The sequence below is a fragment of the Chroicocephalus ridibundus genome, chromosome 5, assembly GCF_963924245.1.
Source record: "Chroicocephalus ridibundus chromosome 5, bChrRid1.1, whole genome shotgun sequence".
Classification (NCBI taxonomy): Eukaryota; Metazoa; Chordata; class Aves; order Charadriiformes; family Laridae; genus Chroicocephalus; species Chroicocephalus ridibundus.
Genome location: NC_086288.1, coordinates 55,970,764 through 55,996,161, shown reverse-complemented (window position 1 = coordinate 55,996,161; position 25,398 = coordinate 55,970,764). Strand labels below are relative to the sequence as shown.

Below are 25,398 nucleotides of genomic sequence, written 5' to 3'. Positions count from 1 at the left end.
ATCCAGTAATCAGGATGCCAATTAGTAACCTTTTAAAAATGTATTGTGTTCAGCTGAACTGTAGATCTTCTGGCCATACCTTAGCTCTTATCCTTAAGCAAGAGGAACATCCCAAATGTTGTCATGAGATGGCTTTACTGCACTAATGAATAGAATGGAAAAAAAACCCTCAAGGCATAAACTATGTTCCTCTAAACTTTTATGCTAAAAAGATCTGAAAGAATCAAGAACCTGAAAAGAATTAAGGAAGAATCTGAAAAAAAAATCAAGGAAGGAAACAACCATATAGAAAAGGTATTTTCAATCCAGTTCTGCTTAAAAAGGACTTCCTGATACAACAGAGACTCTTAAGATTTGGTTCAAGCATGACAAATTAACATAAAAATGGAGAATCCAGAATGTTTTAGTAATGTAAGTAATGGATAAGAGAAAGCATAAGAGACCCAGTTTTTCATATAAATGCAGTTAACTGGAAAAGGCCTGCTCTTTCCTTCATTATCATGGACAGGAGCCGGGTAACTGAATCCCCCTGCTACGCTTCAGAAAAATCATCTCCCATCCCACCTGCACTATGACAGTTGCCATTTATGTTCTACAGAACTAACCGATACTCTGATGAAGATCCTGGGCTAGATTCCTCTCTCTCAATGGGGCAACATAATTGTAGTCACTCTAGGAGTACCTCTGTATATAAGTAGGAAGATGATCTAACTCTTTATGATTTTTATCTTACCTCCCTTACTTCAACTTCAAGCATCACTACAGGCCTAAAAAGACAGTTTTCATTTTACCGATGCGGTTGGGAAGCTGGATCATTATTCATGCTATTAACACTTGCCAGACAAACTAAAAAACACAATGGTGCTTCAAAGAGTAACACTGAATCCTTTTGTACCAGAAAGGAAGACTGAACTGTGATCCTACATTCGAACTTGAAGAAATGATTTTGGAGTCCAAGCCTCTCCACAAAAAGAAAAAGCGACTTGCCAAAAACAAATCCAAAGATGGAGCTAAGGAAACCTGCCCACTGGTAAGCTGGGGACTGGGGCTGCAGTCAGTGGCATTTCATTTACATTCTGTAATGGATAAACTCAGTTAAGTTCAGTTTCATCATCTCTGAAAACAGACTTGACCTCTATGTCGTTTTACAGATAACATAAAGCATCTCCAAAGCAAGATGAAAAGCAACTATTTATTTCAGTCAAAGAGTAACAGCATGTTTAAGTTTTAATCGTTTTTAAGATTCTCACAGATGCTCATTTAAAGTATGAAAAAGTGTTGCCAGTTGGCAAATACGCTTCCCACACATGGACAGATAGTCATAAGGAGTATTTATCTGCTGGTAGTACCAAAAATGAAAAATATGCAGTGAAAAGCTCATTATTTATGAATGTTTTTAAACTGTCTCTTTCAGTCTTGACTAATTTGTCCCACACAGAAAGACCCATTGTATAAACAGTCTAAACGTCTGAGAAGATTAAGAAATAATCATTTTCCAGACTTGAATTTTCATTTCAGTGAGGTTTTATCACTCTGTTCCTACACCTAATGATTTTGAGTGCTCATGAAAACTATTCTTCGCAGAGCTATCAGACATACAAATCCTCAGGAATTCTTTGTGGGGAACTTCTTCCAAAAGAAAGAAGGATTGATTGTGCTATCACTGCCCACTTTTGAAGAGTCTTCAAAATGCCTTTTGATAGTGTTCATTCATAAGCTGTTTTGTTCAGTGTCGTTTCTGTTGTTGTGATTTTTGTCTATGATTTTCTGTCTTTTTTAATCAACCTATTCATGCTGTTTTTTAAAGAACGTACACCTGCAGCAGTGCTTGGAAACCGTTAGGAAAGAATTCATCATATTCAACAGAGAGAAGTAAGTGCATTTCTTAATGCCTGTTTAGCATTCACTAGTGAAATTGATTTGAGAACAATTTTTTTTTTCCTCCCAGTGTAAGGAAAAGTGATTGATGATCACAGCAGCAGGGGCTAAAAGGCTGGATTTCCATTGATTTCTTCCTCTTATAGTCTCTGGTGTGGTGGTTTTGTAGTTCTTCCATCTCTGAAAGCAAGCAAAAGTGCTTCTGGTGAAAGTATGTTGGAGAGATAAGGTAAATGTCACTGAAACTCTCCAGAGAAACTGTTAGCAAATAAGCAAAGAGAATACAGTACAAGGGGCTGCTTTTTCACAAATCGAATAAAACCAAAGGAAGTGATAACTCATGACATTTTAATGATATGAACTGCAGTATTTTGACTTGGAAACTCTATTCATACTTCACCACCATTGAAAAGTTAATTTCAACATTAGTTATTTCAACACAGCTAAATAGTAAAACTGTATCAGACATGAAGCAAGTGCTTTATAGTCTAAGCATTAGCCAGAATCCGTAGAAACGTGTCTGAATCCCAAGGAATCTTCCTGGTCCAATTAATACACTGAATTTCACATAGTTTACTGTTTTGAGTTGCAGCCACTGTGGACCTCTTTGTATTAACAGATATAGCTCATGACAGGGGAGTTGTTTGTATCTTTGGTCAAATTATTGCATTTCATCCAAGTATATTCAGTGGGTTTATTTGACGTAATTATATCTGCAAGCCTTTCTAATGTTGTTGTGAAATGTTAGAAATTAATTAAAAAGTTGTGACTATCTTACCTAATGCTTACAATGCAGGTAATTACTGTCTTCTGTAATTAAAACTGGCAAAGGGATTGACAACTTTGCACAATTGACACGATGTCATGAAGGAAATTATGTGATGGGTAGCCCCATTGTCCTGTTGGAATCTGTGGGACTTGTCTATGCCCAATACTGACTGCTCACAGAAACTACGGCAAGGACTTACAAAGAAAAGAAAGGTCCTACAGATTCTTCATGGCCTTTTGCATGATCTCTAGCAGAAGAGGGCTATACGTTTATGTAAGAGCCATAAACAAGGAAAGACAGACCAAGACAGTGCATAAAAGGTCTCCAGAAGATAAGTGGACTTACCTGAATCAGTTCTGGTATCAGTGAACTGAACTTTGTAGGAGTTTTATTAACCTATAAAAATCAAAATGATTAATATTGTAATAACAAGCTTAGAAAAAAATATTACATTGATAAATCAATTTAATGTATTTTCAAGAAGTTGTTCATACAACTAGTTTATGTCCCGATATGACCCCCTCACCTACTCCAGAATCATATATCAAGGAAACCCAATATACAGCAATTTTTGAAAGATAAAATAAAATACCATATTTTGTTAAAACACTTCCAGAATCTCACTGTGTGTGTTCAGTAGCATTGGCAATTTCTTGTGACATTATTTTACTGTGTTATTCTTAAATCTTTTTTAGCAGCGCACGGGAATTTTTTTTTTTCATTTTTTTTCATATTGAACAACCCCAGTAACATGACAAGCTATAAAGGACTCTGAGAGGCTGTTGAGAGATAAATGAGAAGTTTAAATGGAGTACAAATAAAACACATGCACTTCATTCAGAACAGCATGTGTTTCGGGCATTGCTTGATTGGCTTTGACAAGGTAAAGGAAAAATATTTAGTATGGACTTACAACAGATCCTGCATTGTCTTAAGCCATTTCTTGTTTAAATTGTATTAAAGCTGAAGAAGGACATGGAGAGACCTCTGTAATGCTTTTCAAAGACAAAAATGTTGATAAGGGGGGAAGCAGAGGTCAAATTTAGAAGTGCAAAGTGAATTCAAGTTAATGGAAACAAAACAAGAGCAATGTCAGACTCGGGTGTCCTCATACCGGAGAGAAGCGGCTACACGCTATACACAAACTACACATGGTGTGTTTCCTTAGACCTTTCTATGCCCTCAGGCTGAGGGTGTACTTACATGGACTTCCAAAGCCATGTGGCCAATCAAGCTCTTAGGAAGAGCTGCAGATGCTGAAAGACGTGAACTGTTCCTACAAACACTATATCCAATAATTTGTGACCGTATCATTAGGTGAGGTGTCAACCCCAAGCAGGGCTTCAAATCAGTGTCAGATTAATACAGCTAGATGTTCTAGATGTTTAGATATTATTCCTCCGTGTTCCTCTATGTAGTCAGAATTGCTTCTGTAGTCTAGCTGTTTGAAAATATCTGCATACTTCCTTAGATATTTGTTTTATTCAGCTACAAAAAGCTACATTTTATTGTGATTTAAGCCTTCTGCTCAGTTTATTTCAGTGGCACAGAACACTACATAAATCCTAAGAAAGTATGAATCAAAAAATTTAGCCCATCTTTCAAGGGAAAAGATGAGAATCTGCAAACTAAAAGGATTCTAGGAAAAAATTCAGATGTTTTTAATTGAGCCGCCTAAATTGACATAGTGATGTGTAGGTGGTGTGGCATTAACCATCCCAGTTCCACAACATCTTGCCATCCAATACTTGTAAAACATCTGCTACGAAAAGCAGAATCTGTTTTTATTGAATGTCTTGCTGGTACTTCCAGGCTGTGTCTCTCTCTCACTATATATCTTTCATCCTGCAACAGATACTGCAAATCTTGAAATACACCATATTTATTTTCTTTCCAAGAAGCTTGGGAGACTGTCAGGAACTCTTAAACTGCAGTTAAGGGATGGGGCTGGGAGGGGGTAGAGAAAAGGCTTACTAGGCTGAAATGAATTAAAAAATAATTCAAGAGACTGCATGAAATAACTTAATAGTGTAAGTTAACGCTGGCAAAGACAGAATGTGCACATTTTCACTTTTCTATTGCTTTCTGCAGCTAAGTAATTGGACCCTGGTATTTATAGGAATGTTTTAAGCAAGATGAGGAAGCATGAGGAAGACAGAGTCCATTTTAGCTAAGCCACGCTTCCGAATGAGTAGGCTCAGTTAAAAAGGCTGATGTTTTCCCAGATGGCTTTACCAGTAGCATTCAGGCAACATATCTTCTCAGCAAGCCTTCCGTTGCCCTTGAATGTAATTTATTTGGTTGGACTATACTTTACCTATGTAGCTGATATCTATGATTTGAACAGTTATGAGATAGGATGAAATATTTGAAGAATTAGAAAGAAATAGGATATAGTATACAGTCAGAGAGCACAAACTTACACTGCAGAATGATAGAGCAAATGTATTTTGTTAAAATAGGAATTAGGAAAGGGGGACTTGGAGCCATGATATTAGCTGTTCTCTTTATATATTGGATTTAACTGCACAGGGCTTCCTGGACAAAGAAGTGTGAAGTCAATGATTATTTGCAGTGGGTAACAAAAGTTAGATTTGTATATCTTTACTTACACACTCCTGTTTGCACAGCGTCTTAGAATCATAGAATCATAGAATTGTTGAGGTTGGAAGGGACCTTTAAGATCATCGAGTCCAACCTTTAGCCTACCCTGACAAAAGCCACTTCTAAACGATGTCCCTCAGTGCCCCATCTACCCTTTTTTTAAACATCTCCAGGGATGGTGAATCCACCACCTCCCTGGGCAGCCTATTCCAATGTTTAATAACTCTTTCAGTGAAAAAATGTTTCCTAATATCCAATCTAAACCTCCCCTGAGGTCTTGTGTTGATACTATTGAGAATTCACTGGGGAGATGAGGAGGAATGGAGGGAAGACCAAGTATGCTCAGTTTCTCTGTATAAAAAGCCAGAAAACAACTCCATCAAACAAAGAAGTTTGCAGACGATGAAACAAAACCGTTTTCCATTTTCCTAAGATTTGTATTAATGCAAAAGACTGCCCTGTCTGCTAAAAAGGGCTAACAAAAAGTTACAGAAGAGAAGTCCAGGTGTAGTTCCGTATTTCAGTTTAGCTAGGCATGTCCTCATTGCTCTTAGTGCTATAAAACAGTCTGGGAAATTTGTGAAATCTGAAAGGTATACTGCTTTCATGTCTGCAAAATGGACACTGAATGTTCCGAAATATTTCTGTGATACGAGTTAACAGTGGTTCCTATGATACAACATTTCTTCTAATAAAAGGAAAATTGAAGCTGGGCCATGTTTGTCCTCCACACCCAATGTCATTTCCTCTTGGGACGTTGATATACAACTCCAAATAATGGAGCAGCAGACCAGGAGCAGCTTTAGGGAGGTGCAACTTTCATGGGTTGAAAATACTTTCTATTCCATGTAAAATGGCTAAGCTGTTCCGAAGAGACGGCTTTATACTTTCATCTTCATTTATGCAGGACCACATGAAGCATCCAGAATGAAATCCCTTACACTGTGACCAGATTTTTATCTTGATTTTTTGCCAGTGCTTCAGATACCAGGGTGGCTGAAGTGTCTCTAGGTGGAAGGCTTTATTCTCATTTAACTAGATATTTCACTGGGTGTGAGGTACAAATTAAAATACACGTGTGTCTTCTGACATGACACAAGTGTATGTCATCTGTCCACATCAATGTTATCTTGCAGTATCTTTAAGAGAGGGGTACCCAGGTCCTGATCCAAAGTACGATAAAATAGGAAAATCCTTTTACAATCCAAGTTTGAATGTGGTGCAGGAAATGTTTTCTGTTCTTCTTAAGAGTGTCAGTGATATCTCTTACTTAGTTTTGAACACATAAACTAAATAAACTGTGATCTAAACATGGTCCATGTACTGGGTCTTAGGCGGAGAATATGATCTGAGCTTGTTTTCAGGGAGTTGTTTGGCTCCTTTTGCTGACAAATTATTTTTTTTTCTGTTTTTTTTTTTTTTAATCTATTTCTATGGATAGATATTTTATTATATCTAGAAAAGCAGCACCAAATGTTCTGCAGTATCTGAATGTGTATTCCTATAGACTTGCCAGAAATTTTTTGAGATGTTGCTCTTCTTTAGAAGTTGTAGGCTATATTTTCAATTTCTTTGTCAGGGAAAGAAAGATTGTAAAGATAAAGTCACACTGTTCATTCATAGCTTTATTAAAAAGCTGAGCACAGATTATTTTGCTATTTTTGTGCTGTTATCACTAAGCAAATCTTCATGTACATCTACATCTGCTCATGAATGTCCAAACCCTGAAATAGCCAAAAATGAAGAAATAAGATTCAATATTTGCTTGTAGTGGAATCACATTTCTCATCCTTTACAGCTCCTGAGCCTCTTCCTCTTTAAGATTAAAGAGGTGAGCAAACAAAGAACAGAGGAGAAACCACAGGAAATATCTGCTCCTCAGCCAGAACAATCCTTCAGTTAGACGCCTCAGAAACTTGCCATCAAAATTATCAGTCTGCTAATGAAAGCAAAATCATATAACCACATTTTACTGAGCAGAATATGTATTTCATATATACCGTGTATGTGAAAAAGGGTTAGAATTCTGCAGAGTTAGTGTAATAAATGGGATGGAGGGATGAACAAAATATCCATATTTTTATCAATGCTAGTGGCAACTTTAAAAAACTTACAAATGACTTTGAAGTTGGAGGTTTTTTTATTTAATGCTAATATCCTGCAATAGCATTGCAGTGATATTCAGCTGTCTATTCCCCACTGATCTGAATGGGCTTGCCCCCTTCCTAAGCTACGGGTACACCTTACTTCTCTTCTCAGTATTGGTTCAATGCAATCACACTAACAATTCTTCCACAAATTGAAGCAGTCAGATGGATGCTGCACATCTCCCTCTCTTTTCGTACTGTAATTCCTACTGTTTGGCCATACCTAATTCTTTCCTAAAAGATAGTACACAGCTCTAGGTGAACAGACACCTCTCTGTTCCTGGAATAAAGAGCAAAAGTTGAAGGAGCGTATTTTAAGCATATTAAGATGCTTAAAATCATGTTGTCTGATTTTTCCATATCATAAGTGAAAAGATTACTTAATATTCTCTGCATTTTTTATAAGCTCAAATTTATTATCTCTTTCTTTGTAGTTGCTTTACTTTCCTTTCAATTGTCTTTTCAGATTTAAATCCAGAGTCCCTGAGTGCTCTCTTTCATTTCATTTTGATTGGAATTGAATATTCATAATGATTTGCAGTATACCTCAATGAATGCACTTTTCTTAATAGGTATTTTATGTCACTTAGTGTCTCCAGAGATATTTATATTATCATAATCTCCATAATATCTGAATGCTTTTTGGATGAGGCTACAGCACAACGTTTCTTTTCTTGCCACTTCTGCTGACCTTAATTCAGTTTAAATCCATCTCTTTCTGAGAATTTCAAGTGGTTGCGCTGCTCTTCACTCATCTCTCTCTTGTCCCTTTTGTAATGGGTATGTCTGTTTTTGGAGATTGCTCCTGAAATCTCACCTAATTAGAAAGATGCCTTTCTGAACACGATTGAACCTAGCTTGGTTTTGGGCACTAATAACTGCTACTTGGTCACACAAGCCCTTTCACTTTTGCCTTTGATTCCTGCTCATTATTACTGGCTTAGAATTACCAGGTCAAATGTGACCCTCTTCTTAGGTCTTCTTTAGGCCAAGCTGCCTAAAGATTTGAGTATAGCAGGTCCAAGATGGTTATTTTTCTGTAGGCATACCTTCACATTCACTTTTTTTTGAGAGAATAGCGGTCATAAAAAAGCCATTGTTTCAATAATATGTTCCCTTCACAGTTTCATGGGGGAAAAATAAAAAAAAAAAAAAAAAAAGCTAATGAGTATCTGGAACCTCATTTTCAAAGCCTTCCAGGAAACATGGTGAAAGTTTTCCCAAGAAAGTAACCATATCATTGCAGTGGCTACACTTCACCAAATGGACATCCAGCTTTGGGAATGAAAGTTTGTGTGGGAATGCATGTATCAGAGCATTCTCTGTGCAGAAATATGGTCGTGGAAGGACCGGGATAACAGATGCAGATCCTCAACACTGCAATTCTTTTCCATTTACAGAAAATTTAACACAAATACATCTCATAAAAACTAATCAAAAGTCAGTTCCCAGGCAGAGAAAACAAAAATCTTAACTTGCACATCTCAGACTTTCGAGAGGAACCATAACTGTATGATTCTGACCACCATATAATATATATATCTATATATCTATTTTTAATAGGTTACATGGGACAAATCGTATCTATGATAAATGCAGGCTGCATAACAGGTCGTGACTGTTCAGTGTCCATAAAGGATTACCTTCATGATTTCTATTCATCTCTCTTCATGGCCTAAACTAGCATAAATTCTCACTTGTTACAAGTCTCCATAAATTAAGAATGAGTCATGAAGACTGAACTCCTCATCCTGTTTTAAGAAAGCATTTTGGGGCCAGTTGCTGAAGCAATGCAGAAACAAGCCAGTAACGATGTAACATGATTATTGCCAGTCATTATGGCACCTTGTGCACCTGTTGAATATATTCATACAGGAGCCGGAAAAGGAGGTGAATGGTGAGGTGACGAAGTCCACTTCTGATACCAGAGCAGTCAAAACTAAATCTGACCGCAAATAGCTGCAGTAGATAATCATAGTCATGGTTATGAGTTGCAAGGTAATAAAAAATGGCAGCTGAAATTCAGTACTGATAAATGTAAATATGTTAGCAATAAAATAATCTAAACTTTACCTTTAGGACAATAGACTCTAGATTCACTTCAGTTACGAAGGAGAGAGATTTTGAAAAGACTGTGGATAGCATGATGCTTAGTGGACAACTAAACGGTGTTAATATGCTCAAAGTTGCAAAGGAAGCTATAAAGAAATGAAATCAGGATATCATTGTGTGTATATAGATATATGTACATATATATACACCCGCATCTTCCATTCTGTCTACAGTTCTGCTTCCTTATCTCAAAAAAGATACCGAACACTTTGAACGGTTACAAAAAAAAGAAAAACAGGATCGAGCAGAGGTGTGGCATAGCTCATGTTGAAGGATTTCATAGACTTGAACTAGTTTAAACTCAGAGAAGTGGCAACTGAAAAGACAGAAACAGGCTAAATAATAATATGAAACTTATTGAGAAGATGACTAAGCAATGATTATTCACTTTTTCTGGTAACTCAAGGTCACAAAGGTGTTGGGCTGCAGGTTTAAAAGAAAACAAACCATACTTTTCTGTGCAATACAGCATGTGGCCAAGTGCTGCCCTGTATGCTAAGCATACGAAAAGATTCAGAAAAGGATTAGAGAAATTAATGGAGAAAGAGCCATCAAGGTCCCTAAGACATGAGACCTCTGATGCACTCGTCGGTTTGGGGAGTCTGGAAATGTCAGAAGAGAGGAGGATACGTCACAGCAGACATTTGTCTCCATTTGGCTTGTTCTTTGACAGCGTCCACTAGTATCTGAAATGGACCACTATGAGAGGCTGGAATGTGTGTTAGTTGGAATGGCTTGGTATGTGCCTTTATGCTTTCTCAGTGCTTATAAGGGCTCCATCTTCATAATAGCACAAGGGTTGCACAGTAAAGTGTACATATATTTGTGTGTGTATATATGCAAGTACATATATATATATATTTCCTTTTTGGAAATAGGGAAAATAAAGCATATTTAGGGCAGTAATAGATTTAGTTAAGATTCAGATTGTCCCTTGCTGTATTTCAGGGGACATCAGGCACCCAGCCCCTGGGAAGCCCTCAGGGTTGTGAAACCCATCTAGAGATAATTTCCCTGTGTCCCATCCACATGCGCCTGTTGTGGGTGCACCTTAGTGACGAGCCTAGACGGCTCGGTCTTCAATACAGTGGTTTCCATGGATCCCTGTGTCAGGCACCCACCTTCCCATTGCATTGTGTAAGGAGGATTGGTGATTAACTAAAGGCCGAGAACTACGCTGTGCGATCACACGTGAACTACCAGCTAGGTCTCCATTGGCAGGGGGTCCATCTTTCAGGGAATGAGAGTGCTGCAGGGTTAAGTAGACTTCTTGTGAATCTAAGTTTTGGACTTTGTCAGAGAAATTTTGTGTGAGGAGTAGGTGGAGAGGGATGAGCCAGCAGAGAGGTTAGTGCAGGCTGCGGTTGCTCCTTGGGAACTCACAGGCTCTGATTCCTCGAAGCCTGTGGCTGTGAGAATAGGAGAAAGGTAGAGCTGAACCAGCCTCCTCCCAGACTCTTGTTCCAGTCTGAGAACTATTGTCAGGTCCCAGTAATCAGACAGAGCTAGACTGGCTTTCCACATACCTTAATTCTTAAATTATTGACTGTACAGCCCCCATGGAGCTGCAGTTTCAATTAGAGATGCCACATTAAGGAAATCGATGCTGCTACGCAAATGGGTTGTCACAGCTAATATTTTCCCCGCTCACCTCTGAACCAGGATCCTCTTCTCAGCGTTCAGGGGAGAAGCAAGAAGAGCAAAGAGAAGAAACGAGATGGGATCAAATGGCTGTGTTTTGGTGATGGCTGGCTGCCCTTTCATCCAGTCCTGCTTTGTTGTGGCAATCTGGCACACCAGTTCACTGCCACAGAGCTGCAGCCACCTGCACCAAAGTCACTGCAAAGGCAGCAGGCATTTCACAGGCACCAGGCTAATATTTGTCCTTAAATTTTCAGTCTGTTAGCAAAATTATGCTTGTGCTGTGGTCTGCTGTCTGTTAACAGGCCTCTTCACCCCAGCTCCTCTGTAAAATCATCCTGCCCTGAGGTCCAGGGTCTCAGGGGAGATGGTACTGGTTGACAATATGGTTCCAGTGAAGTAGCTCTAACTCTAGATGCAGACAAGAATTGTCCTTCTCCCCTTGGACTTGACCCGAAGGATCATTTTACCTTGAAACTTGCACCAGAAGAATAAAGGACAAGAATATTTCACAGCAACTCCTGCAATCTATCTATCTGCTGACGGCTTCGCAAAAGGGTGAGCCTGCATCCCTCAGGGTACACACCAAAGGCAGGCTAGGAAATTAGTGTCTTTCTTGAGAATGAGATTTGGCCCACACTGCTGAGAAATATCCTTATTCATGGGCAATTGCCTGTAGTTTTAAATATGGATTCTGCCTAACTAGAAAGAAATTTTTCTCCCTATGGTCCCACAAAGTCCAATAAATGATTGGGAAATTTCATAGCTGCTTTCCTGTTGCTTGTACGTGTGGATCTACGGATGTATCTAAACTAGAAAAACTAGTTCATGTTGTACAATGTGACTGAACAAGACAGGTATTTTTTACGATGCACCTGGTCTTGGACAGAGAGTAATCCACTTCTAAAAGACACCTATTTTTCTAGTCTGAACATGGCTTTAATGTTAGCGTTAATTGGTTGTTTCAGTTTAATTTTCTTAAATGCCTGTGCATTATTTGCTGTTTTCATTTATTTACTTCATCTCTTCACTCTTATTTTGCTTTTTCAATTCCCAGGGTAAACCTGAGATTTCAAGACATTGCAGGTCAACATGCTACAGCATCCAGTAAAATTTGTCACTTGACTTCCACATACTAGTATTTCACATGTCACTCACACTGTATGTGCACCTGAACCCATTATGCTTGATTATAAACTGCTGGTTGATAGAAAATTATATTCACAGGCATTTACTGAGCGTAATTACTCCATAGGAACTATCAACCTGAATCAATTACCCATGGTGCGAGCATATTTCCCCAAGGATTTTTGGAAAGGGTGGGAGTAAACGTCATGAGTGTCAATGGTACAAGAAGACATCTGTGCTACATGGGGCTACTTCCTCCATAATTTTACTTTTCATATTCAGCTGTAATAAAGCATAACTTTTAGTCTGTGCCTCAGTCATTTAAATTTAAATGGAGTTAAACCAGAGGTATTTGAATGATTACATGGCAATCTACTGAGCCATCAAAACACATACGTCACAGCGCGTTAGGAAAACAGACCTGAGTTTATGGCTGTTTCTATTGAAAGAGTCACTACCAAGCGTACATGTTTGGGGTCAAAGACAGACTGAGGTAAATATTGGTTAGACACAGAACAACTCCTACCCCAAAGGGCACATGGAAGATTTTCAAAGGTTTCTGGAACAAATGGGAATTAGATGACAAAGTATTTTTCAAGATATAGCCCAAGTCGTGCAGAAAAGCCATTGCTGTCAGACCCAGAGCCTGAATACGCTATAGGCACGACTGCATGGATGAACAGGCAATTGCACCCCTGTGCTCCTCGGTGACTTCATTACCCAGCTCTTGGCAGTGTTTATCGGCGTGTGCTACGCACCAGGCTGATGGGACTATTCAATTTCTGCACGCCTGAACAGTGTGGGTGCAAATTAGCTCTAATCCAGAGGCAAATTGACTCTGCTAAGCAGTGCAGTGTGTGGTGAGCTTATACAGCTGCTAGACAGGAGGGGACTTGAATCTGTGGTTCAGAGGGGAAAGGTGTATATTTTTCTAAAGATGCAGCAGGACTATATTCCTTCAACAAATTTTAAAATAATTTACTTAGTTTAAGCTCCTTTAGTACACTGAAGAGAGACTTGTATCTCCCAAGATTAATCTGTGACACATATATTAGATTACTTAGACTGGAACTAATTATTCTATGTTAGTGCCTCCATGTATCCTATAGAGAGAGCCTGAACTAATCTTTCCGCTGTCTATAGTTAGCTGGCATAAAATCCATCCCACAGTTGTGGTCTCTGTTAATTTCTGCAAAACTAAATGATTGTCTGCCAGCCCAACAGGCAGAGGTCAGCTGTGGTCTGCTCTTGCCTCTGCCTGCTCTCTCTGAGTGTCAGGCAATCAAGGGCATCTCGTGCGGCACCAAACACCACTTGTGGGGCAATTGCACTTGAGCCATATGTACCTACCCATGTGGGCAAGAAAAAGCAAGTTATAAGCATGAACGTTATCAAGGAAGAACATTATCAAGGAAGACTCACGACATCCACTTTTGCTAGTGATATGATGAGGTGACTTACTTGGACCCAGGTCTCCCAAAATACATACCCACTACTACACAAACACACAGTAGCATTGTCTTTCCTTTAAAATGGCTCTGCACATGTGGGTTCTCAACACAGACTCTGGAGCAGGGGGAAATTATCTGGGATTACAGACCCCAATTTTCAGTTTGGAGTTGTGTGACTCGGCGCCGACGTTGCTGAGTGATGAGTGTTGAGTCTGCTCCAGTCAGTCCTAAAGTCTGCCCTGGGCTGCCCCAAGCCTCGTCCGCTGCAGAGCAAGCTTGTGCCTGCCTTGGTTACTTGAAAATGCTTAGAAAATTCATACACTTTTCAGTTATTTCTGCTTTCATGCAAACACTACCGACATCACTCTGTGCACAAGCTAAAGAGCTGTGCACAAGCTATTTAACTCTGCCATGGTTACTGCTCCTCTGTTAGGTGTAGAGGGTTTTTAAATAAAAAAGAACATTAGCTATATGCGACTGTCTTTTGAGATAGTTTTAATTAGCTATATAATTAGTTTAATTAATTAAATCTCCACAGTCGGCATTCTTTTGAATCCTTCCTCGTTTCTCATGTGTTTAACTCTCCTTCTTCCATTTTCACTTTCTTTTTTTCCCCCTTATTCTGCACTTGTCACCTTCATTGTTGTTTTCTGCCTATTCTTCAAAGGCAGAATATCAACAATCTTCCATGCTGCTCATTGTTAGCTTGGTCTCCGGCACAATTTTTCCCAGGCCAAAATTGCTCTCTGAAGCAATTCCCTTCGTTTTTTTGAGGTTAACATAGACCAAAGGCTGCCTAATAGGCAGCTGGAATACAACAACTCTGGTCTGAAGATGAGAGAGCTAAGCCATAACGATGCGTGCCAGTCTGTGCCACTTAGCTTCCAGGCATCAATCCCTGCGCCATTTTACCTTCTGGTGTGAAAGTACCCAATGCCTAAAATACAGAAATTACATTCCCATGCAGCACTCTGTTTGCTGCCTGACACGAGAGCCCTCCTGGGAACCGCTGGGGAATGGGAAGTGGACGAATAGTTTGGCAGATGTTCAGTTTACCAGGTAACCTAATCTTAAACAGGATTAGTATATCAATTAGTTCTGATATATGTTGCTATGAAGTCAAAGCACTTCTCTTCAAATTGGGGAATTTCGCAGAATTTGGCCAGAGACTGCTCATGTGCCCTAATCATATGCCAACTCCTCACCCTGCTTTCCTTGGGAAGCAAACCTGAGCATGAAAGGGCAAGACGGGATCTCAACAGGATGTGGACGATCCAGGAGTACTGTATTTGTTCTTTTTGATTAGCGTGTTTCCTTAAGATTTACACTGAGCAAAGGTTAGTGTTCTCTTCTTTATGGATGGAAGTGTAAAATAAGCAAATTTCCTGAACTTCCAATCAGCTCATCGGCTTATTTTTGTTAACTTTTCAAAAAAGAAAGCCAATCAATGCAGGAATTTTCACTCCTTTGTGATACATTTTGTGGCTATTTTGTTTTGAAAAGTAAAAATACTCTTCCCAAATATGCCTATTCAGTTAAAAATAACCTGATCGGGATGCTTTGCTCACTTCTTTCTTCTTCTTTATTTTACCTTTTCACTAAAAAATGTAGTTGACTGAAAACCTGTCAGATGAGAACTAGTAAGCAGAATAATGGAGATACAAGAGAAAGAGTAACATTCATTTACAATTGTAAAATACTGCCTGCTTCTTCAATTTTTACAGAAATAGAACACAGCAAGAACCAATTTATAAGAGAAACCTTTAAAAATGCAGGCAGAAAATTATTAACTGTCCGTGTATCAAACTCAATTCTTATTCCCCACAGTGGCAGCCAGATGACAAGCCAAGCTGCTTATTGTCCCAGAAATCATGCTCAGTTATCAATATTTCTACAATCATTGCCTGCAATTGATGTTAAAATGATGGCAGGAAAACAATGGAGGAAGTTTTAAAAGTGGCGTATAAGATGCACATTCATATAACCCATTATTTCTGAAAAGACATGGGCACACTGCAGGACCTACGTATTACTGCCGAAAAATTGCCCTGATTTTGTAGTATATGCACTTTTAGTGATATGTATGAGCTCCTATAAAGTTTAAATAAGGGATTTTACATAAGATAAAGCTTTGCGTGAGCTTGGGGAAGCGACTGTTTTTCTGGCTAAAGCATGAGAGACTGTGGGTGCCATGAACATTCTTATTCAGTGTCAAACCAAAGGAACAGAGTCTTTCTGGGGCTGCTAGGTGAGCTGATCCCGAAAACGAGCTGACATGACCAACACTGTTAGCTTTCACCTGTCTACCACCTACTTACCACTGAACGCTCATTATTTAGGCCCGAGAGGTAAACCAAAATATATGGCTTCTCATGATGGTTATGCAGAAATGTAAAGTGCAAGCTACCCCGCAGCTTTCTGTTTGTACTTTCTATCACACTCCAGGTTACCAATACCAAAGGTGATGTTGGACTTTGAGGTGACAGTGTGAGTCCTTTCGAGCCTTCACAGTCCAAATCCTTCTGTTCTTTCTCAGAACAAGTTTCGCTGCATAAAACCACTCCAAAATGTGAGGAACACGGGGATATACTTTGTACTTGTTCCACGAGGAGGAAATACGCAAGTCTTATTGCCACAGTTAGACTCCAAAGTCCCATTAAGTCTTTCTTTTCACACGTTTTGACTGGAAATAAAGAAGATGGGTGGGGATATAGTTTGTGGAGCTCTAGAGCACCACAAATTTATCAAATTGTTTGGGTTGAAAGTTCTGTCTTTGTTTTGTGTGTAACCAAGCAGGGAATCCAGTTCTGATGAGGGATACAGCCAGCCACTAACCATCTCCATTTCTTTAGAAAGCAAATTCTGGACCACTTAGTAAAACAGTGCTTAGTTATCATCGAGACAGATTAGTTGTGTTCAGGGACAGGCAGTGGTGGGGTGGGAAGAGTTAAAGCATCACTACCTTGAGGAAGCGGTCATGTTGACCATGTCTGATTCGTTCACCCAGGCAATTTTTTGCCTGTGTTTGTATAAAAATTTTGATGCATCACTACCACATTGAACAAAAAGTTAAACTAAAGTCAAATAGCAGACAACAGCAGTGGGCACCAAACTGACGCCTTGCCTGCCCTCAGTGCCAAGATGCCTCACTCCAGTGTTGGCTATCTACAACTAACCACTGTCTTGGCTAGGCATGCTGGGTATTCCCAACTCTGCAAGCACCCCTGGGAGATATTGCTACAGTAGGGCTCGTCATACTTTACAGAATCCACCTTTATGGCATTATAATACTCTGTAAAAATTATTTTCAGTTTGTCTGGAAGTTTTACAACTTCAGCATCTCCAGCAATTTTAGTTATATGGCATAACTTCCGCATTTCTATTTTCTATGAGCACTACGTAACAAAACTATGCCTACGTCTGTCACTTTCTGGCTTTTTCTAACTCCTTTACAAAATTTCATTGCAACATCTTTTCTATTGAGAATGAAAAGGTTTTAGTGCAGTATTTTGAGAGAATACTGTCTTTCAGAGAGACCATGTATATCAACTGATTTTCTAAAAACACGGTATTTGGACATAAGGCTCTTTGTTGGTTTTCTGAAATTCCCCTTGTAACTTCTGTATCTGTGCTCCAGTAGACAAACCACAGTGACATGCACAGAGACGTGTAGCTGAAATAGTTCCTTTCTGAGCACAGCCATTCCCCATGACAGATCAGTTATTTTTTTCTCCTGATTCAGACATGTTCATAATTAGCCTTCTAGCAAGGCCATCTGGACAAGACATCAGCATTACTTATGTGTAGCTGCTAAATCATAGAACTGAGGTGGGTTTCTAACTATTTAGCAAGCTGTCCCCCAGGATTCATGAGTTTGAAAAGCTTGCATAGACGTGCCTGGTCTGTTCTGACCTCAGACGCCTTTCCTTGTGAAGAATAACTGGGATAAATGTTACACAGATTTATCTACTCCTCAGAGCTTCTTTCAAGGGATGTAAAAGTTTTCATGAACAGAACATTTTTCCTGTAATAAAACTACAGTTTCTAAAGCTCGTCTTATTATGCCCACCTTTTCCCCAAACCATAAGCAAAAGCATATCTTCTTCTCCAGCAAAGTGTTTGAAATACCAATAGGCCAAGGTAAAATGCTGAATCTAGAAATGGAAAAATAAATTCCACTGCCCACTCAGACCATTTTCATTCCTCCCCACCCACCGGGTTTGCAACATTGGCAAACTCAGTCGCAAATTTTCTGCCATAAAAAGAGAGTCTTGTAGGACCTGGTACGTGTGGAAGTCTCGGAAGAGTGGTAGTTCTGCCTGGTTTGAATTCTCTTTTTGTCAGTAGAAATTCTGTTGATGGTTGCCGAGTGTGTGCCCACTGTTTGAAACACCTCGCATTTCTGAGGCTTCAGTTTCACACTGGCCCATTGGTGGGTACCTCAGCTGCACAAAGGTGTTTTCGTGCGCCGAGGTCTTGCCTGGCCAGAACAAACAGGCAAGAGTGACAGGCAGCGTAACAGCCTCGTACAGCTTTCAAACAGAGCAGCTACATTTTGTAAACCTGACAACACTGGTCTATATCACTATAGGGTTTTTTGGACCAACAATTTTTCCCTGTCCTTTGAATGCCCTTCCACTGACAAATATCTGATTCAAGATCCCGCATTGGAAATCAATGCTGCAGGAACTCTACTATAATATCTGAGTATCAAGATAATAAGAATCTTAAAAACCTTTCCACACCTCACACAGACACTTTCTCTTTACCAGAAATACTGATGAAGCCCAAGACTTGACTGAAGGCTGTTACTTTTCTTGATGCATTTTTGTGGCTGGTACAGCCTCTTTCTTCCTCGCTGCTGCGGAGGAGGTTGTTCAATGCTCAGTGTCACACACTATCAGTATTGCATGGATCGGTGGTGAAGGGAAGGAAAACTCAGCTTATCTCTTTTTTGGTTCAGCAGAACCACTCTTAATTTCTAGCACAACTGCCTCTGAGGCCACTTATGCATTTGTACAGCACTGTCATAGAATAAATGTGATAGACACAGTTCAAACTCATTTTCATCCTCTCTTCCCTGCAGGTTTTTTTTTTTTTCCCATATGACTATCCACTAGAACCACTTGTTCACTTTTTTCATCTGCAGCTGGCCATTTTACCATTTATTCTCAGTCAATAGCACTCAGCAAAAGGAACAGCTACCTGGTTCAGATCCACAACTATGTCCCCATCAAGCCATTCATTCTCCCTGAGCCTTTATCAAGTTATCACAGCCTGTGGCTGCATCAGCTTGAAGGCAAGATAAGTCATTCACTGGAAAGCAGTTTCCTACAAATGATTTATTGCACTAGTGCCATTTTTAAACAGAATGGCCCAGACTGCATTTATTTTGCCATGATTACAGGAACCGTGTCAAGGTACCCATGTTTTTGAAAAGCTGAGGAGATCTGACGGAAAAGTGCTCCAGCTCTGGCACCAAGGAATCAAGAATGCACAAATAAATTTCACTTCCGCAAGTCTCCTAACATTTTAGCTGAAGAAACTGCTTGTTCACACACAGCTGCTCTGGTGAGATTTGTTTAGGTCTTGACCTGAGCCTATTTGCAGTTTGGAGCTAGACTGAAATACAGACCAATTGCCTTATTTTATTTTTGCTGAAATTGCAGTGGTTTGGGAGGAGGCCTTAGCCTCTTAGCAAATCTGAAAATTTGACTGTGGTGTTGAATCTGCAACTTTTTATCCTTTTTCATTGAACTTATCCTACTAAGCAGCCTAAAGACAAAGTTTCAATATTTTGGTTCATCTAGTGAACAAAGCTGAGCTGCAAGCTCTTCCCTGGTGGTCCCCAAGTTTGCTGCTGGATCTCATTAGTTGTTTGTGATTTTCACTCTGGCCTGCCATAGTTGTCGCAGTCTTTTTTTGCTTCAGTACTATATATTTTCCATGCTAGCTTTTGGCTAGTCTGCTCTCTTCACTTTTGTACTTTTATATATTCAATAGTGCATATACGCATAATTACATATGTAGCATAATTACATTTTGCTTGATTACATATGCTACCTTCTTTTCTTAATCACCACAGGCACCAGACTCTAATTCCGCTTTTCATTCAGGCCTGCGAGGCACAGAGCAGTACTTAGAGGCACAAAGCTCTCAGCCGCCATCATTCTCGGCAGCAGCTGCCTCAGCATCTGATGCGCAACTGCAAGCAAAGTGCCATGTTGCTTGGCACGTTCCCGCTCATTGCATCCTTTGCCCAATCGAGAGCCGCAAGTACGAGCCTATACATGCTCTGTCACCAGTTTATCTAAAAAAAAATCTCCTCCAGGCACGGGCTTGATAAGAACACACGGTTTCCAGGCATGGTTTTGATGTTGTTTTTGTTTCTATTTCTTAGCCACAACTTATCCAGCTCAGATTTATGACTAGCTCCAAACCATGTGAGATTTCTGTGCAAATATAATTCCCCCTTTAGCTTCACCTCCCTACATTGTTTCCACTTGTCAAGAGAGAAGTTGAGGCACAGAAAAGGGCTGTAATTTGCCCAAAAGGTGGCAGAGGTAGAAACAGGATCCGCATCTCCTGATTCTTAGTCCAATTCCCCAGCCCCCAGGGCACATTAGTAAGTAGGTGTTAGCATGCTCATTACAGCGCCTTATAGTGAAGTCTTTAACACAATTTTAATCACTGAATAAAGTGATCGACAAATTATTAAACATTTAAATAACAGCTAAATTTCTACTACATCATCAGGTTAATAACCTATTGTTTATTTTGACAAATATGGGTAGTGAATCTGGATACGGAAACAGAAAATGTCTGAAAAGGGAATACAATGAGGCACTGCTAAAACAATGTATTTCTTCAGCACTTCCAAACCCCCAAAATCTAATTATGGTTCAATAATAGACCTGGGGAGTAGGGACAGGATACAAGAAAATAAATGGAGATCAACAATAGAAACTACCTCTGTAAAGAGTGAGAAGTTCAAGGCTGGTCAGTGGTACCTTCTGAACTCAGCATGGGCTTCATTTCTCTCCTTTCCCGCTGTCCTCCTTACATGCTGCCTTTGTGCCAGTCTGAGTGGCTTGAAAAAAAAATAATTGGTGTTTTCCTGCTTTATGCTGTTATTGAGACTTTGTATTTCCCCATTAATTTTAGCAGTACAGTAAATGACTTCTTTTTCAGCTTTTTATGAACCCAGTAAATATTAAATGAATTCAGGGTGAAAGCACTTGCGCGTCTTAGACAAACGCAATGATTTCTCAGATCTCCACAGGGCCACAATTTGTCTCACTCCACTATCTAGCCATTTGCACAGATCTGCAAACCACAGTTTGCAAGATGAGTTTCCAAGTGCTGTAGCCTTTTCTGTTGATGCCTACAAACACTTTAGTCTCATATGGGCCAGTAGCTCAGACCCTAAGACAGTTCAAGACTTTGTCTGATTCAATTACTCTCATGGTAGTCCCCTGGATCTCTTTTGAAGCCCTTATCAGAAAAAAAAAAAAAAAAAAAGCCATCACATTTGCTGTCTTCCATTCCTTGGTGCCAAGACAGTTTCAACAGTAAGTTACATACTCCATTCAGCTGTGCAGAAATTATATATTTCAATTTTCTTAGAGCCCTTGGGTGAAAATTCACTGTCTTGATGATTTGTCAACATTCATTTGAATGACTGGTTCTCAAGCTGTTTGACTGATGGCTTAACTGGAGATGATGGACAAATTTCTCATAAAGAAAGGAATGTCCCTAAGCTCATTTCTCATGGACGTTGGTGAAGAAAATTCATTGGCTTTTCAGACAGGGACTCATATTTATTGAGCTTTCCTCTAATATCTCAGTCCTCCATTGGCCTGCAGAGACACTGGTAGTCTTATTTCTGGTGCACTTGAAAAAATTACTATTAGGGTAAATGCTTTTAGCAATTTGTTCCTCTAGTCTGTTTTTTCAGTCTGCCTTAAAGTTTTTTTATTTAATGTGCCAGTGTTTGTGCTCTTCTAAATTTAACCTATTTGGTTAAAACAGTGTTTTCATTATTTTTACTTTAAATAGCCTCCTTTCTTCCTCTTTTTATCTATGACAGATATTTCATGTCCTTTCACATTCTCTTCTGAGTTTTCAGTATGGTGTCTCTGTAGTCTTTATGACACCTGGAAGTATTTTACCCTTTTAAACTGTCCCTTTACATTTCATTTTTGCATGCTTTTCCATTATTGAGTATTTTCTACATATTCAATGTTACTTGCAAATTTTTTTTGGAGTATATCATATACATATCACTTACGATCACTGTAACAAAGAGTTCTTCCATAATGTTTCTGGTGCCAACTCTTGCTGCCTTTTTCAAGAATACATCAACAGCTGTTTCTCATTTTGAGAAAACAGTCAGAGAAAAATTCCTCCAAAAAGAGCAGCTGTTCGTGTTTGCAAAAAAAATCGGTCTCTACTTCATAGCTTCATCATGAGTCTTTACAGCCTTCTTGAAAGTACTTACACTGTGTCTGTATCTGGAGGAAAACACTGAGTATCACCCGAATCACAGTAAAATCACAGAAGTTTATACCGGTGTTGGGCAGAAATGGTGAGAAGCTTGATGATAAAATGATTGGTGGGGACTGCAGGTGCTGCTAGGGCTGTTGCTGTTCTCTGGAAAATGATGTTAAAAGAAGATGACTTTGCAGTCTGTAAACGGTGTAGGATTTTGTTGTTGTTGGTTTTTTTCTTTGAAACCACCTAGGAGGGTCTGACAACAGATGAAGTAGTAACAAGAGAAATACTGAATATACTTTCAGCTCATGTTTTTTTCTCTTGTACTGATGGAGGTTACTGATAGTTTTGTAGGAGAGCAGAGGGGAGCAGCTGCTTTGCTGCTGTTGTGTGTCCAGTCAACAACTCCCATCAGCCTTGAGCCACCTGGAGGTTTTGTCAAGTTACGGTCTGAGCAGAGGTGCTAAAGCCAGAGAAAGCATTCTCTTCTGCTGACTATTTATGATAGGCTTTAATGGGAGCAGTGTTTGACCAAAACCCAGCTGCACATACTTAGGAGGAAGCAATCACTGGCATTTAGAAGACATGGCGGCTCAAGGAGTTAATAGAGATCGAATGGTGCAGGGATCTGTTTTTATACGCAGGTGTACGTGGCTATCCCCAGGCTGGGCCACGGCTGTCATTCCGGTACAGTTGTCTGCACATGATAGCTACATCAATGTTTTTAACCTTTGGCAGATTAAGAAGGCAGCAGGATCAAAGCGGACAGACTTCCAGCATGGACAGCAGAGCGTCCCTTCAGAGCCATGAGAAACTCCAGGATGGACGTAACAACAATTTACTGGGACACGGCTGCACAAGAGGCTGCAGCAGCTAGTGAGCCACGGCCCCGCACACGCTGCCACCCTGGCAGGGGGAGGAAAGGTGCTCTCTGCTCATGCCTTCTCTGTTATCTCTCGGATCCCGGGACATCTGACTCCTCCAAAAGCAGGATCCCCAGCCAAGGACAAAACCCACAGAGCACACCGGCTGATACTTTCCACGTAGGACCTTGCTCTTCTTTTTACTCTGCCACTGGAAAAATGACCATCCGCAACACAATACAGTTTTATAAGTAAGTGTGACTTTCCTTTTCAAAATCCTGGAAGAAAACTTGAAACTATTCATTACGCAGCCTCTCAAAGATTGCCACGTTTCTGGCTACTTGCAAGAGACAAAGTTGTATTGAGGCCAGCTTTATCTTGAAGGCTTTACTTTACCCTCTCTGTCTCCATTAATTAAAATTGTCCTGTTTGGAATTTTGTGAAACTGCTGGACACAGCTGTTTCTGAGTACCTGCTGTTGAGTTTATAACAGATGTATATGATGTAAATACGTGAATGTAGTGTCAAATAGGCCAAACACTGAACAATTTCATTTAAATACCTGAAGCTCGTTGGAAAAGTTGCAGCGTGAATGTATTCACATTGTTCTTTAACTTCATGCATTCTGCTTTGTAATAAAAGATGTGACCCTGGCCAAGTCAAAGTTTTGCTAGTGACTTTAGTGGATGCAGGATCAGACACGTTAGTAGTGTGTGATAACCACGACAAAGAAAGACTTTTTTATTTGTAACAATAGGCTGACTGAGCCAGAGTTGAAAAGCAGCTCAGTAAGGAGAGCTACAAACATCCAGACTTTGTTCAGATCCATAGTTAGATGTCATAAAATGTGAAGAAGTTACATGTGTCTCTGTTTTCATGGATCTGTTCTGGATGAAAACCATCTTGAATAGAAAGAAACATAGTTTATCCAAAGTATTGCTGACATGAAAGACCTTTTTTTTAAGCAACGTCCACAATTCTAAATATTTATGGTATTCTACAACTTGTACATCCACATTTTTATAATAAATGCATGCTTGTTCTGTCCTATTGTGCTTTTATTTTTTAAGCGTTACCATCCGCAAACAAATTTCATTTCAACTTTTTAAAACAAATAAGTTAGGCTTTTGGAAGTGAAAAACGTTTTGTTTGTAATAATCTATTTTTACTGTATTGTTTCCATTCTGTCTTTTACAAAAGAAAGTTCTTTGTAATTGAATCTATTTTAAAATTTGGTTCCACATTATATGTAATTTTTGTCATGAATTTTTCATAAAATACAGATTTTTATTGCTCCATGAAATGATATGGTGTTCCTATCAACAACAGAGCAGTTTACAAATGTGTACTAAGGTAAAATATTTACTTCTGTCATGAGTGTGGTCTACCTGGTTAATTTGGGCATGGAATGAAAAAATCATAGGATCCAGCAAAGGAGCAGAGTTTCTCTGGTCATGAGAGGACAGATTTCACTGCCCAGAATAAACTATTTCATGCCCATCCCTTCTTATAATGACTTTTTTATTTTTTGCTTAATATTGTTTCACTTGGGAAAGACCAAAGTGGATAACATTTCACATAATTTCTGGAAACACCAATTGTTCTGTTCCAGTCAAAATGTAGTAGGATCTTGGATCTTGATCCTGGAAAGAAATGAAAGGTTTTACTTACTTGGATAATCCTACAAAAATTAATGATACTGCTCGTACGTAAATGCTTACAGGATCCATGATGTATCAGCTAATATAGATTAGAACCATGCAGTTTGTGTAAGCAGGGCCAGTGATTTATTAAGTTTTTCCATGTAAAATTTCCCAATTAGAAAAACACTTGGGAAAAAAGAGGCAATGACGCATTTGCTTTTTTTCTATGATTACAGTTGTTTTGAGCAAGAAGAGTTATTGTGAGTGATCTTGTACATGAGCTACATAGGATGCAACTATAGTAGCACCTAAATTCAGGCTGGGAAGGCATTTTTTGATTTAATGTCTCGACCTGACAGCCCTACTGCATTTTGGTTCATACTGTGGCACCCAAATCAGACTCATTTTAGAGAATACAAAAACAGAAGAAGTGCTCCAAGAGAGCACTCCATGCCATCCGCCCAGCCTTGGGCTTGTAGACCACAGGAACAGGAGGGAACAAATCTGAAATCAAACTTCCCCAATGTGCCTCATGGATGTCAGGTCTCCACCGCCGACCGCTCTGCTTCGCAGAGCCCCTGGTGTCGGGCTGCACTGCCTGCTAATGCACACACAGCCACCCAGAAGCCTGGCTTTATAGAATGAAAAGTTTATTGAAGGAAAGAGCCA

General features: G+C 39.5%; 1 protein-coding gene across 3 annotated transcripts in view; it reads left to right on the top strand.

Annotated features, from left to right (window-relative positions):
• STK32B (serine/threonine kinase 32B) overlaps positions 1–24,544 on the top strand; it is a 175,128-nt gene extending 150,584 nt beyond the window's left edge. For 2 of the 3 annotated variants that reach the window (XM_063335852.1, XM_063335853.1), the window contains exons 10-12: positions 899–1,030; positions 1,808–1,872; positions 22,962–24,544. In XM_063335852.1, coding sequence (XP_063191922.1) covers positions 899–1,030; positions 1,808–1,872; positions 22,962–23,100 — 336 coding nt within the window. In that variant the 3' untranslated portion in view covers positions 23,101–24,544. Of the gene's footprint in view, positions 1–898; positions 1,031–1,807; positions 1,873–2,674; positions 2,767–22,961 lie in introns of those variants that run through there. The other variant, XM_063335854.1, reaches the window with a different exon arrangement.
• Positions 24,545–25,398: the final 854 nt, after the last annotated feature.